Source organism: Urocampus carinirostris, chromosome 15 (assembly GCF_059441175.1).
Source record: "Urocampus carinirostris isolate Australia breed hairy pipefish chromosome 15, RoL_Ucar_1.0, whole genome shotgun sequence".
Classification (NCBI taxonomy): Eukaryota; Metazoa; Chordata; class Actinopteri; order Syngnathiformes; family Syngnathidae; genus Urocampus; species Urocampus carinirostris.
The window spans coordinates 21,952,924-21,965,955 of record NC_142363.1 but is presented as its reverse complement, the minus strand read 5'-3'; the positions used below and the strand labels follow the sequence as shown (position 1 = coordinate 21,965,955).

At 39.2% G+C, this 13,032-nt stretch overlaps 1 protein-coding gene across 2 annotated transcripts; it reads right to left on the bottom strand.

The window, feature by feature from the left end:
* Positions 1 to 754: 754 nt before the first annotated feature.
* On the bottom strand, positions 755 to 12,434 carry pomt2 (protein-O-mannosyltransferase 2). Of its 2 annotated transcripts, none has more exons than XM_088354364.1 (22): positions 12,262 to 12,434; positions 11,842 to 12,107; positions 10,719 to 10,803; positions 10,543 to 10,647; positions 9,162 to 9,270; positions 8,977 to 9,085; positions 8,320 to 8,479; positions 7,175 to 7,281; positions 7,031 to 7,113; positions 6,857 to 6,966; positions 6,635 to 6,701; positions 6,504 to 6,564; positions 6,348 to 6,426; positions 5,799 to 5,950; positions 5,643 to 5,734; positions 5,497 to 5,573; positions 5,358 to 5,429; positions 5,215 to 5,274; positions 5,039 to 5,144; positions 3,977 to 4,117; positions 3,779 to 3,890; positions 755 to 1,451 (listed from the first exon to the last, which is right to left on the bottom strand). In XM_088354364.1, the coding sequence occupies exons 2-22, from the start codon at positions 12,084 to 12,086 to the stop codon at positions 1,346 to 1,348; spliced, it is 2,238 nt and encodes a 745-aa protein (XP_088210490.1). In that variant the 5' UTR covers positions 12,087 to 12,107; positions 12,262 to 12,434; the 3' UTR covers positions 755 to 1,345. The 2 variants fall into 2 exon arrangements, with proteins under 2 accessions (XP_088210490.1, XP_088210491.1); XM_088354365.1 differs by having other exon boundaries at positions 12,365 to 12,413.
* Positions 12,435 to 13,032: the final 598 nt, after the last annotated feature.

Below are 13,032 nucleotides of genomic sequence, written 5' to 3'. Positions count from 1 at the left end.
GCTGCAACCGCTAATCCTCAGTAGGGTCGCGGGGGTGCTGGAGCCCATCCCAGCAATCATCGGGCAGTGGGCAGGGGACACCCTGAACTGGTTGCCAGCCAATCGCGGGGCACACAGGGACAGACAACTCACTCGCTCATTCGCACCTAGGGACAATTTGGACCGGCCAATTCACCTGAAATGCATGTTTTTGGAATGTGGGAGGAAACCGGAGTGCCCGGAGGAAACCCACGCAAGCACGGGGAGAACATACAAACTCCGCACAGGAAGTCTGGAGCTGGATTTGAACCCACGCAGGAGGTTCCCAAGACATGAACTGTGCCGCACATGCGCTAACCACTGCGCCGCAGTGCTGACAGGGCCTACTGTCGGTGTCAAATAAAGTATACTTGTCAAATATGAAAACAATTTCAAGCATTTACAAGCAACTCACCCAAAGTTCAAGCACTTTTCAAACCTTGAAAATGCAACACTAAAACTCAAGCCTTTTCAAGGATTTTAAGCCCTGTACGGACCCTGTGTAAGAAGTAGGAAATGCAAAATGAGTGTATGAAGAAGTTGGCTGGTAAAAGAAAGAAAGAAGGAAATATAACTAAAAAGATTGTTGGACTTGAATAATGGGTCTCAACAAAGGATACCTTTGCATTTTTAAAGAATACAGGACATTTTAATATAATTCGAGGATTGGAACAGAGACAAATATCTGTAATGATAGGGGCCGTAATGCATTAAAGTGATGGATTCCAACCGCCGGTAAACTCAAAGATGAAAACTTTAATTGAGTGACCTTTTGTTGAAGTTCATTAACATATCAAATTGACTTTAAATCTGCATTATTGTGCACTTTCTAAAACGTCCCGAAGTCACTAAACACTCTTTAAATAGAAATTTCTCATATAGAACATGGGGAAAACTGAATGTGTTGTGGAGGGGCAAAATCTGGCATCGATTAGGATACAAGTTAAGGAGTTTTGGCACAATAAACACAACACAACTCTAAAATAATACAAACCTGTAATCGATGTGAAGAAAACATACAAAAAAAAATCTACTTCTCAGGATATCCGGATCTAACAAGTAACAATACAAATAGAGGTTATCTGACTGACTCCCATAGAACTTGTCTAAAACCATTCTGATAAAGTCCAGCTTACTTGGGATGCCATAACTTTTTGTTCTGATAAAGAGCAGCTTAACAAAATGATCCGTTTTAGAAATCAAACAAAGAAATTCAGACAGCATTCACTACCATGACAAAACATTTTCTTTAACACTCAAAATTGAATTTGCACACTTTAGCGTCAGTCCACGGTTCATGTGTCCATTTTAGTGTCATTTTCACTTGTTAGAACTCCCACGACTCCATCCACCTTAGTCCGGTCATGGAGCTGCCAGGTTCATGTGCCAAAGGCCCCGTCATTCCATAGCTCAGCGGCTGGAACAGGTAGAAACTGACAAAGAGAAAGACTTGATTGATTTCTTACATTATTTAGACATTTTCATTGAAAAGTGTTCAACTAATATGCACTTATTATAGTTATTTTTTTCTTCATTTATTTTAGTAATACAACCGGCCTGGCGAGGGATGTACTTGACACATCACAGGAAGTCGTGCCCCTACGACCTGAGTGATTAAATTATTCATGTGATCCATGAATTATAATAAAGTGAAGTAATACATTGAAATAGAATCAAACAACAATTTATTATTTTTGTAAAGTAATGATTTTTACAGTTGATACCCAGTGTTCTCATTTGCCCGCGTCCCTGCGTCCTAGACGCATCATTTTTGCTGGGGACGCATTGTGTCAAATCAACGTGCGTCCCCGAAACGCAACTTTTTTGACACAAAATTGTCATTGTTACCCGATACTTTTTTTTAACAAAGATTTACCGCACTCAACTTTTCGTCAGGCAGATACGCCATTGTTTCTTTTGGTCTCGCGGTTCGAGTTTTCGTCTGCACGCCGATCTATATACTGTGGCTCTTTGCCTCGTTTCAAAGATCGCGGAGGCAAGGAAGACTAGTGTGTCGAAGACAACGATTCGATAAAGGAAAATAAACAAAAAAATATTGATTAATATAATTATTTCAGCAATATTATTTTGTATAATGTAAAATATTGTTGTGAACTGAAGAATTTTGAAGTGATAACTGACTTGTCTTACCAATAAACTGTGATGATTAAAACTGACTGGATATATAGATTTATATTATATATTTGTCGCCGATTTACAAATTCAACCTCGATAACACAAAATTTTGGGGACCCATAGATCTCCGTTGGGACCCATAGATTTTTGAGCATGCGAGTCCCCGGGACCCATCACTTTTCAGAGGTAAAATGAACACTGGATACCTTTAATGTTTTACAGCATCGGTCTCTAACACAATTTGCTTGGGGGTCTTTATTTAAAATTCCATGGACAAAAAAAATAATTAATATGAAAATAAATCAATCAATCTGTAATAAATACAATCTCCTCGGGTTGCACTTAAAGGGACAGTGTGTATTATTTAGAGCCTCCTAGTGGTAAATTACATGAACTACTGTATCACATAAATGTGCATTGTGCATGTCATATAGCTGATACGGGTATTCAAAAGCAAAAAAAAATTGCAAAAAGCTGGGCAAAAAACAATGTATTCTTTTTTTGAGATTTTTGGCACTCGCTTTCGGTTGCACGACGGAATAGAGCTACACCTAGTGGTCAAATAATACATACTGACCCTTTAACTTCTATATTATGGCAGGGGCTGCAAAGTGTCAAAGCTCTTTAGCGCTGTCCTAATGGCTCCCTAGAGATTTTTCAGAAATGTTTGAAAATTAAAAAAGATGTGGGAGAGAATATACATTTATTTTTTTGTTGTGATGTTTTCTTAAGAATAAGTATTAAATTATATTTAATGATTAACTTTTGTATGAATTATATTTGGTTTTAAGGGCCGAGTGTGTAATATTTGACCACTAGATGGCTTTGTTGTCATATGCGGACGAAATTCAGTGCCACAGCATGCAACAACACAACGGAAAAACATGGTGGCAACTTAAGTAGGGTTTCCACTTATGTAAAAGGAATACAAATTTCTCGACCTTTGATTAAATTTATTGCTGAATATCTTTATTTAGTAATAGTAGTAATAGTAATTTCCTTGTATTGTCATTCTGTGTAACAATGTACACAGAACGAAATGTCGATTGCACCTGACCCGTTGTAGCGAGCCGATGCAGCCGCAGCCAACAGAGGGCGCCGCCGACCACTTTTTAAGTCTTAGGAATGACTCGGCCGGGGCGCGAACCACCTATCCCAATTTGCGAAAGTTTCTAGACTTGAGCCCAGAAATCTGTATACACAACTGATTATTACATTTTTTTCTTTTGTTTATAATTTCTAATGTAAGCATTCACGTAAATCTTTGATTGCCAATGAAAGGTTTCGTATTATTCAAAATTTTAACCTCTTGTGCGCGTATATAGCAAATAAATTATCTATTTTATTCAAAATCTACTCCCATTTTCTCCATATTATTCCAATCAATTTTTTTAAATTACAGAATGAAAGTTTTTGTACCACTAAGAGACACAAAAGATTACACACTGTTCTTTAAAAAATATGTTTTAATAAGTTTTCTAATTTTTTGAAGTTTTAGACATTTTTTTTTTCTTTTGTTTATTGGTCTGTTATGCTCTTTCAACATTTGGGGTTGCTGACCCCTGCACTAGGCGATCATACCTGGGCATTTTGAAAATGGGCTTTGAAAAAAATGTGGTCTCACCTGTACAAAATAATACCAAAAAGAAACAACTTCCCAAATCTCTGCAGCCAGACGCAATACGGCGGATGGAGTAGCAGGTCAGCCATGTTCAACAGGAAATCCAATGTAATTCCTGCCATCGGCAAATGTTGCTTCTTCAATTTTCCATCCTCTACACGTACAATGAATGAACAGGCATAATATAAAGTCACGCGCTACCTGTTAGCATGGTGCTAAAGAGCATAGCTGGGAAGTAGTGATGGTAGTAGAGGACCCGGCCCATGTTGTAGAAAGGTGCGTAGTGCAGTAGCCAGCCAAGGAAAAGTAGACCTCCTCCCCTCGTGAGTACAAGACAATGACCTAAAAATCACAAAATGAATAATAGGACATAATAGTTTTGCAGAATTAAAATTACAAAAAAAAAAACCAAGGCATTATTTTTTTATCAACATAAAAAACAGCAGATCCTGATCCAAATCAAAATTTATTGATAACTCTTGATTTATGTGTGTGTGTGTGTGTGTGTGTGTGTGTGTGTGTGTGTGTGTGTGTTTGTGTGGGTGCATTCGTATTTGTATGTGACTTATAGGCTCCGAAACGGCTGAACAGACTTTCTTGAAAAGCCTAAAAAGAAAATACATAAATACATATTTCATCTCAAGTCAAATTGCAGTGTTCCGTCACCATATCGCGGTTACACTTCTTTGATGCATCGCATATTTTTTCTTGGTAATTACCTCTGTGGATTTTTGCATACAACACAGAATTTTTGTCTCACTTTCAGAGTGCCGTACACTCAAACCAATCAGAAAACTGCCTTGTTTCCTGGGCGCTGATGGGAACATTCTGAATTAGTGATTTACATGACTGGTGCATCCCGTCACTTTGAATTGTGTTTGTAGGTGTCTTGCTAGAAGCATGGACTTATACTATATATTGATGGATACAACTGTTTTATTCACTATAGATGCATTTACGGCGTGTGGGTAGGAAATTAAAAAGGAAATCTCTTGGAAAGATTTCAGACATATACACATGAGGCCTTTTAAGCAAGCAAGCAAGCCAGATTTTGCATGTATCATTTGTCCCTATACTAAGAGTCTCCCCATGCTTTGCAGCATAAAAAGTACATCAACTGCTAAAATTTAAGGGAATATTGTGGTATCGAATTAAAATAAAAATGTTGGTAATCATTAGCATTAAAATGTTTTTCTCCAATTGGCAAGGTTTTTAAAAACAAATAAATGTTAATATCTAAATCATAGTAAGAATGAATTCCACCTCTTCTCCTTTGGCCCACTGAGATCCCTCTTTGGAAGGCAATAGAAGTGATTGCTACTGCAATAAGATACATGCCCAAACTGGCGAGATTTAACCACCAGACCACCTGCAACAAAGTTTGACAACAAGCATAATAATGTGTGCTGATTAAGCATCAAGTCAAGCTGAATACTTACAGGGTTGCCAAGTAGATAAACGCGATATTCGCTTTCATTCACTCCTGAGAATCTTAATCCCTTCACGAAAAAAAACAAGCAAAGCTGACTTGAAATGGTTGATGCAAGATCACATGCTTTATTTCTACTTCATGACAGCTGACCTGGTAGTTGATGGGCCAGTGCCAGGGTTTGGAAGTCATCTCATGGTCTTTGGGTTTCAAACCGCTATTACCCTTAGGGGAAAAATAACTTGTTTTAATGACCGGTTTGCAAAAATCTGTAAAAACTTTCTACACTTACTCTTATCATCACAATGTGAGACTCTATGAGGATCTCAAGAAAATGAGGCTTCAGCACTGACAGGCTGATGTTGGGTACTGTCACCAAATCAAAAAGAAGAGGAGAAATTGATGGGGGAAAAAACACACAGAGACAATAGTTCATACGTTTGTCATTGACATGATCTTCAATGTTCCACTGAGAACTGGGTGTCTCCTTCAGGTAAGGACTGCAGGTGACCTCCACTTGCTCCCAGCCCCTAAACAAAAATGTGCTCAGCTTCAAAAGTTTTCGAAGTCCCAAATTGACAAGCTCCCACTTACCACTTGGGGAGCGATTTCCCAGAGGAAAACAGCACGCAACCGACGACATTGTGCAGAAGGCGAATTTTGCTGCGCAGCACCTTCACTGGGTCACCTGAACGCCCTCCGCACACCTCCACACGCCACAGGTCGTTTTTGTCACCGGTGTGATTCTAGGGAAATTTGTGTTTTGATGTTAGCGTCAGAACGTTGGACTAAAAGCTGTGGGATTGGTAGAGACCCCTGTCATGAATAGCGATTAAGTAAATAAACAAACCCGTTTTGAGTTTGCAATAGATGCCAAAATCATTTTTAAATTATTGAAGAACCTTCTCTCATTTTAACATAGTTCACCGGAACACAGTGGGCTGAATGTTGGTGCTTTAACATATTTTATAACTTTTTCTATCTTTATCAAAAGTAGTGTAATGGTGCTGTGTAACAGTATCAGTGATAACTAAAATCATGGTAAGGGTTTGGAAAATTTTTACTAGTGCTGGCTATGAAAAAAATAACAACCTCATATCGGATCACAGAAAAAAATATGCCCTGGATACGTTGACTACTCACAATGCCATAGCCCGTAACTTGAAAGTGCTTTTTGGTCAGAGGGGCCTCATGGCGGTGGCTGTGAAGGTTTCGAGTTGTTCTGAGGACAAGCAATTAAAACGTTACTTACTTGTCCGAAGCAGTTTGAAGAAAGCAATTCTTATATAAGGCACTGACTCCTTGTGCTCCAATCTGATGATGTCACCATGGCGAACAAAGTCCGGGGTCTCAGACTGAGCTAAAACATAATTAAATGTCACAAACAATGTGAATGGTAAATAAGGTTACAGGTTTGAAATTTTACTTACAGTTTGTATCGTTGTGTCTATGAACCAACCACAAGTTGTTGTAGTCTTTGTGCAGATAAGCTGTAACCTACAAAAAAACAAACAAAAAAACCCAAATATAGCATACAAACAGTATAATACTATATTCCTTGGTTTAATACTGTCAATGGTCAGTAAACTGACATTGTGAACAAACTGCAAAGAAAACTGTTATATTTCAAATGTTAGTCATATTTTCCCAACCTGCTGCTGTTTTGCACCAACTCCGTCCGGGTACAAGTGCGAGTGAGAGTGCAAGTAGCCGCCGGCAATGCGAAGGTTCTTCATTGTAATGGTTGACCCATACGCAAGGTCTGCAAAACCATTACCCCACGTCATTTCATTGAGTTCTTTAACTAAAATTGATCTTACACTTACACTCAGGCATCGACGCATTGTGCAAGTTGTTCCCGATGAGACGAGACTGGAAGGCGGAACTGAAGAAGCCGTCCCCTGGCCCACTGAAGATCAAACAATTGTAATCGAATAATGTATTGTATGTAAACTACACTCAACACTCACCTTTTGTTAAGCACCACAAAGTGGACTGCAAATATCGTCACGTAAAGAAAGACGGGAAGAAGAATGAGCGACACGACCCGAGCCACGAGGTGCTTTGCGACATCCGTCTAAAAAGACAAGAAAAATTGCATTACACCCGACTTGTCAGCCAACTAATGTCTTTCTTTTTTTTTGCATGCATGTGGTTACGGACGTAATATTAAGCCACTGCACATATAGTCATGATTGTTTCAATCTTGATTTTAAGCCTTTTAATTATTTTTGTCATTTGTATCTTCTTCACTTATTTAGTCGTAAACAACGCACCTCATGAACCTCATGCACTGAACAAGCTGCGGTCAATCATGGACAATTCATTACATCCACTACACAGCATCATCTACAAACAGAAGAGCAGCTTCAGCGACAGACTGCTGTCAGAGTCTTGCTCCACGGACAGACTGAGGAGATAATTTCTTCCTCATGCCATGAGGCTCTTTAACTCCACATTAAGCTCACATTAAACCCGACCCCCACATTTGCGTATTACCCTATTTTTATTACAGTATGTATTTTCCGTAACACTTTTTAAATGCTCTTTATCAACACGTTATATTCGGTATTTTTGTATTCTATATCTTTTATTTTATTTTTCAACACAAGGATACTGCTGGAAGTGTGAAATTCCCTACGGGAATGAATAAAGTATCTATCATGTTTATTTATATAATTTAAGTTTTATTATTTACTTCTTGATATAATCACTACACTCCTTGATACGTCCATTCATTCAGTTGTTAATCAGTCTCTAAGGCGGTTTTAGTTTCCAGTTAGAGGGACTTGAAATTATCAGCAAGAGGCAGACCCAATCTGGACAAGGGGACTGGTGGAAGTAACGACGTTGACACTACCTCTAAAGTTGTTTTTTGTATAGCCCACCCACCTGGTTTAAAAGTGATTATCAGACAATCTGTCCGGGCATTTTGTGAAACTATACAGCCTTGTTCTGTACTTGCAAGCCCAGAATATTTCGTTTGGTAATGCTTGTGTAATGAAAACCAGAACGAAACCTCACTCCAGCACTTGTTTAACTGGTCACGCCATGCAATTTGGATGTTAAATGAACACACAGAGGCAAAAAAGTCTGTCCTTAAAGTACTCATTACCAATGATAGGTCCAGGTCCCCTAAAAGCCTCCACAGGTCTGAAACTGTGTTGAGTCCCACCAGCAGGATGACGAAGAGGCCAACAAATTTCACCCCGAGAGCTCCAGCAAGGTTGACACCAGTAAGAAGGATCCATAACCACCAGAAAGGAGAATAAGGTCTGGAAAACAAAAAAACTAACAGGATCCTATGATGTACTTCATTTAATGTGGTATTTACGTGTAGCATTTCATCATTAAAGGAGCTGGATGAAATCTGGAACTTTTTTACTCATGGCCACCACCTCTGGCTTGTGTCATCATAGCTACATCTGTTCTTAGACATGCCCAAATAAACTTCTTTTTTCGGAGTTTTGGATGGCAATTGGACTGTACGAGTATTGGGCCTCTTCTTACTTTTATTATTTTCATGCTACACTAACAAATTGAAATACACAAAAAACAGATATGTGGGGACGCTATGTACTCAGTTGGGCATTGTTAACACATACTTATTAGAAATTTTTTTTAAACTTTCAACTTTATTAAGGACATCCCAAATGACGCACTCTACCTTTAAGAAACATAAGTGTAATAAAACAAAAAACACCTCGAAAATGATTATACAGATTTACATTTAGAACCCCTATGTGAGCATGCTGCCCAAAAGGTCGCTAACCTGTCTTGATGGTTGTTGAACTTGACCATACTTAGCACTGCTCCCATGATGAAGAACAACAAGATGGGGTCCAAAAGGATGTACTGAGAAATGGTGATGCAGCCAGTATCTGTCAGAGAGCGGACAATGACATTCTGATAATTAAATATTTAGGAATAATAATAAGCATTTATTTTGGGACAAACCAAATATGAGGAGCCAAGCAGCGATGAGAGCGGCCGTGGGAGAGCGAGACAGCTCCAGGACGATGAGGTAGGCAAAAATGGGCAGGAAGGAGCCTAAGCAGGCACAAAACTGGAGAAAACGACACAGTTAGTTTCGTAGATGGAATAATTCTGTAATTGTCTTCGAGAAATAGAACACAAGTCTGAATACCATACTTATCTGTGTATAACGCACTCATGTTTTTTTTTTTAATCTAAAAAATTAATTCAGTTTGGGTACAGGTTTTACGTTAATACATTATCATACTTGTGCAATGACTGATCAGACCAAAATATCACTGACCACATTTGTAAACATTGAATGCAACGGAAATTTAACCTGGGTTGCGGCGGCAAGAGTGCTGAATCCTAACCACTAAACCACCAGTGACAAAGATGACATACAAAAAGGACTTTGATATTATCTTATTAGCAAACTATTTTTACTCATGGTCCCAGAGACTAATGTTATTGAATGGAGAAAACAGAAAGTCGTCCTGAAAGATATGAATAAATACAAAAAAGCAAAAAAAGGAAAACACCTTTTATATGTATCTGATGCTGAATCGGACTGTGGAGTACATTATAAACATACATTGTAAATTTTATGTTGGTATTGAATTTTGGTTTACCTTAGAAGTTAGATCGGGACTAAAAAAAATCCAGCCCGACCCAACCCGCAGGTATTGAAGTCCGAACCAGCCCGAGCTCTACAAATTAACTTGATTGAGGGACCGAGCCATAAGCAAAACCCCAACTTTCACATTTTATTTATGAGGACTTTTTATTTATTTGTGAGGAGGAGGGCTCTTCCTTTAGTTTAAAAAAATATATACACCTGTAATTGATCGTAGTTTATTTTTCTTTGTGAAGGATCCGTGGGAGATCGATTCTGTCCTCTTTTTACACAACGCAGTAAGTGGCAAGGACTTACCGAGGCAAGCCAAACGCTATAGACGGACATACTCGACCGCACAGATCCTCCACAAAGAAAAATATATTAAAAAGAATGAAGGACGTGTGCAAATCGTGAATGATTATTTTAAAAAGGCAGCAAGAGAGAAACCGGGATCGGCGCAAACCTAAAGTAATGATTGACATTTTAGGCCCGACCCGAATTTCGGGTCGAGCTCGGGTCACGTTCGGGCTTAAGATCTTACCTCTAGTTTACGTTGTCAATAGATTATTTTAATCATGACCGCACATGTTCAACAACATTTCTTACAATGCTCAGTTTGAGCTAAGAAAAAGTGAAATCCAATTTTATACAGGCTTAATCCACATTCAGGGTTGCGCGTTACACACGAGTGCACCTTGTGTTCGGCTAAATACTCTTGTATGACTGCAAAATTGTCCAACATACCCCTCTCATTCCCCAGTAGTTGTGATGTTCATATTTGTCTCCTGGCTTTATAAAAGGAAAAGAGCCATCATAGCCACTCATGTACCCGGCTAATCCGATCAGCATCTGTAAACCAGCAACAAATAACTTTTATGTTTCATTAAATGGGGTGAACTTAATACAAAAGGTTATCTCACCTTGCCAAAAGGTGGGTGGACATCAAAAAAGAAGGTTCTGTTGATATAGTAGCTTCCCATCTTCCCAAAGTGTGTCTCATCCCAGCTTAAAGACAAACATTTAAAGCACCTAAAATCATGAGAACTTCTTGCGCCTTAACTCTGAAAAGACCGAAATGTTAGTTATTGGTCCATTTAAATGCCGTGACTTGTTCTAAAATACTGCTCTGAACATTGACAAATGTAAGATAACCCAGAGTGACTCCGTTAAAAAATTAGGTGTCATATTTGCCCCCGATCTGTCCTTCCATCTACGCAACATTGCTAAAATTCACGCTATGCTGTCTCAGTCAGATGCGGAGATTATTATTCACGCGTTTGTTACTTCCCGTCTCGGTTACTGTAATGCACTACTCTCCGGTCTCCCGAAGTCCAAAATCAAAAGCCTTCAGCTGGTACAAAATGCTGCAGCGAGGCTTTTAACTAAGACAAGAAAGTTTGATCACATGACCCCGATTTTAGCTAACCTGCAATGGCTCCCTGTTAGCTTAAGATGTGATTTTAAGGTTCTCTTGGTATTATACAAAATCATGCATGGACTCGCTCCCTCATATCTTTCAGATTTAATTTCCCCCTATGTTCCGGTCCAGAGCCTTTGTTCTGAAAGCGCTGGTCTACTAGTGATTCCAAGAGCCAAGAAGATTTTCGCAGGTTCGAGAGCGTTCTCCATCCGGGCACCGGTGCTGTGGTATAAACTACCCCCTAAGATCCCATCTGCAACCTCAGTGGAAATGTTTAAATCTAAGCTTAAAACACACTTCTACTCTATGCTATATGAATAACCTATATTTTATGTTGACAATATCTGTGTATTATTTGTTAGCATGGTCATCCTGGAAGAGGGATTACTACATGTGCGGTCCCTTCTCAAAGTTTCTTCATTTTCCTCCTTGTTGAGGTTTTTGAGTTTTTCCTTGCCCTCATGTAGGTTTTAGACCAGGGGATGGTGTAATAATAGTCTATAATAATAGTCTGTGGTTTGCAATAACCTGTGCAGCCCTTTGAGACTCTTTGTGATTAAGGGCTATACATACAAAAATTACTTGAAAAAATGACATGAGATAAAGGATGTTTGCAGGCTTACCACACATGCGGAGGCTCCTTTATTTTGTAGAGGCGCGTGGAGAGAGACAGTCCAGCCACCAAAAGAAGAAATCCGATGCTGGTGGGCTCATCGCCGTTAGAATTTCTTCTTTTTCTGGAGTCACATCCATTATTTTGGTGATCATCATCTGTCACCTGTCCATCATTTAGGGGAAGTTTTTCAGTAGAGGATGCTTGAGATCTCTTTCTGTGTCTTAGTGAAGTGTCCCCTGCTGTTTGGAGCATTGTTCCTTTTCCATTGGACCGCTAAAAGAAATGTTTATTCAGACTATCAAGCTAGCTTTCGCAATTTAATCAAATCACTGAGATGATATTGCAAAATAAGCATTATATTTGTGTATTGACAGCCACGTGAGTGCTATTCCTAACTTGGTCAAGGAAACTTGTAATTATCGCATACTTATCCTAGCCTGGTCGTGTTTAAATCCAATTGCGCGATGAAACCAGTACCCCAAGACTTCTAAAAATACATTAGTGCGTTATAAAATATGTCGTTTTCGTACTTGGGAATCTTTTTTCGTACTGAATTTTCTCAGTCAAATACAGTGTAAGCATGTCAGAGCAAGCCGACAGCAACAGTGATGTCTGGTTAAAGTGGAATTGTGGGGATCGTAGTAGACAAATATATTTGACTCATTAACAGTAACGCCCGAAAAACACTGTATCCCATAAGGCAGCGCGATAGTTAAACGTATCTGCTAGCCAATCACATGACAGAATGGACAGCCATGAGCCTTTGTTATTTGACCAAGAGATGGCGACAAAACATAATAGATTTTTGGGGGATTGACTCGACCAGATATTGCATTTCAATTCATTGGATATATATATACTGTATATATACCACTGCACTACAGTTAGCCATAGCTGTATCGCGGAATACTTAACGTTGTTTTGCGACTTCACGTATTTTCATCACCCATACGCCCCTCAGCATCCCACCCTCGCGTACGCACTCACGCGTCGTACCGACGTTCGAACTCCGATTTTTGTTCGAACTACGAAGCAAGAATTTCCCGAATTTTTTGTTCAGACTCCGAATTGTTCGAACTGTGAGTCGTTCGAAAACCGAGGTTCCACTGTATAAGATATAGATGAAAATGTTTTAGCCGTTCAGGGTTCACGATCCCTTAACTGCATTGGTCATCGGGGCACCAATGAGGACACAACT

Coding starts and splice junctions, on each gene's coding strand:
- pomt2 (XM_088354364.1), bottom strand. CDS start 12,086: ATGCTCCAAACAGCAGGGGACACTTCACTAAGACACAGAAAGAGATCT. Junction 9,271..10,542: donor ACTACTGGGGAATGAGAGGG/GTATGTTGGACA, acceptor CGTTTTCTCCAG/TTTTGTGCCTGCTTAGGCTC. Junction 9,086..9,161: donor TGCTTGGCTCCTCATATTTG/GTTTGTCCCAAA, acceptor GCTCTCTGACAG/ATACTGGCTGCATCACCATT.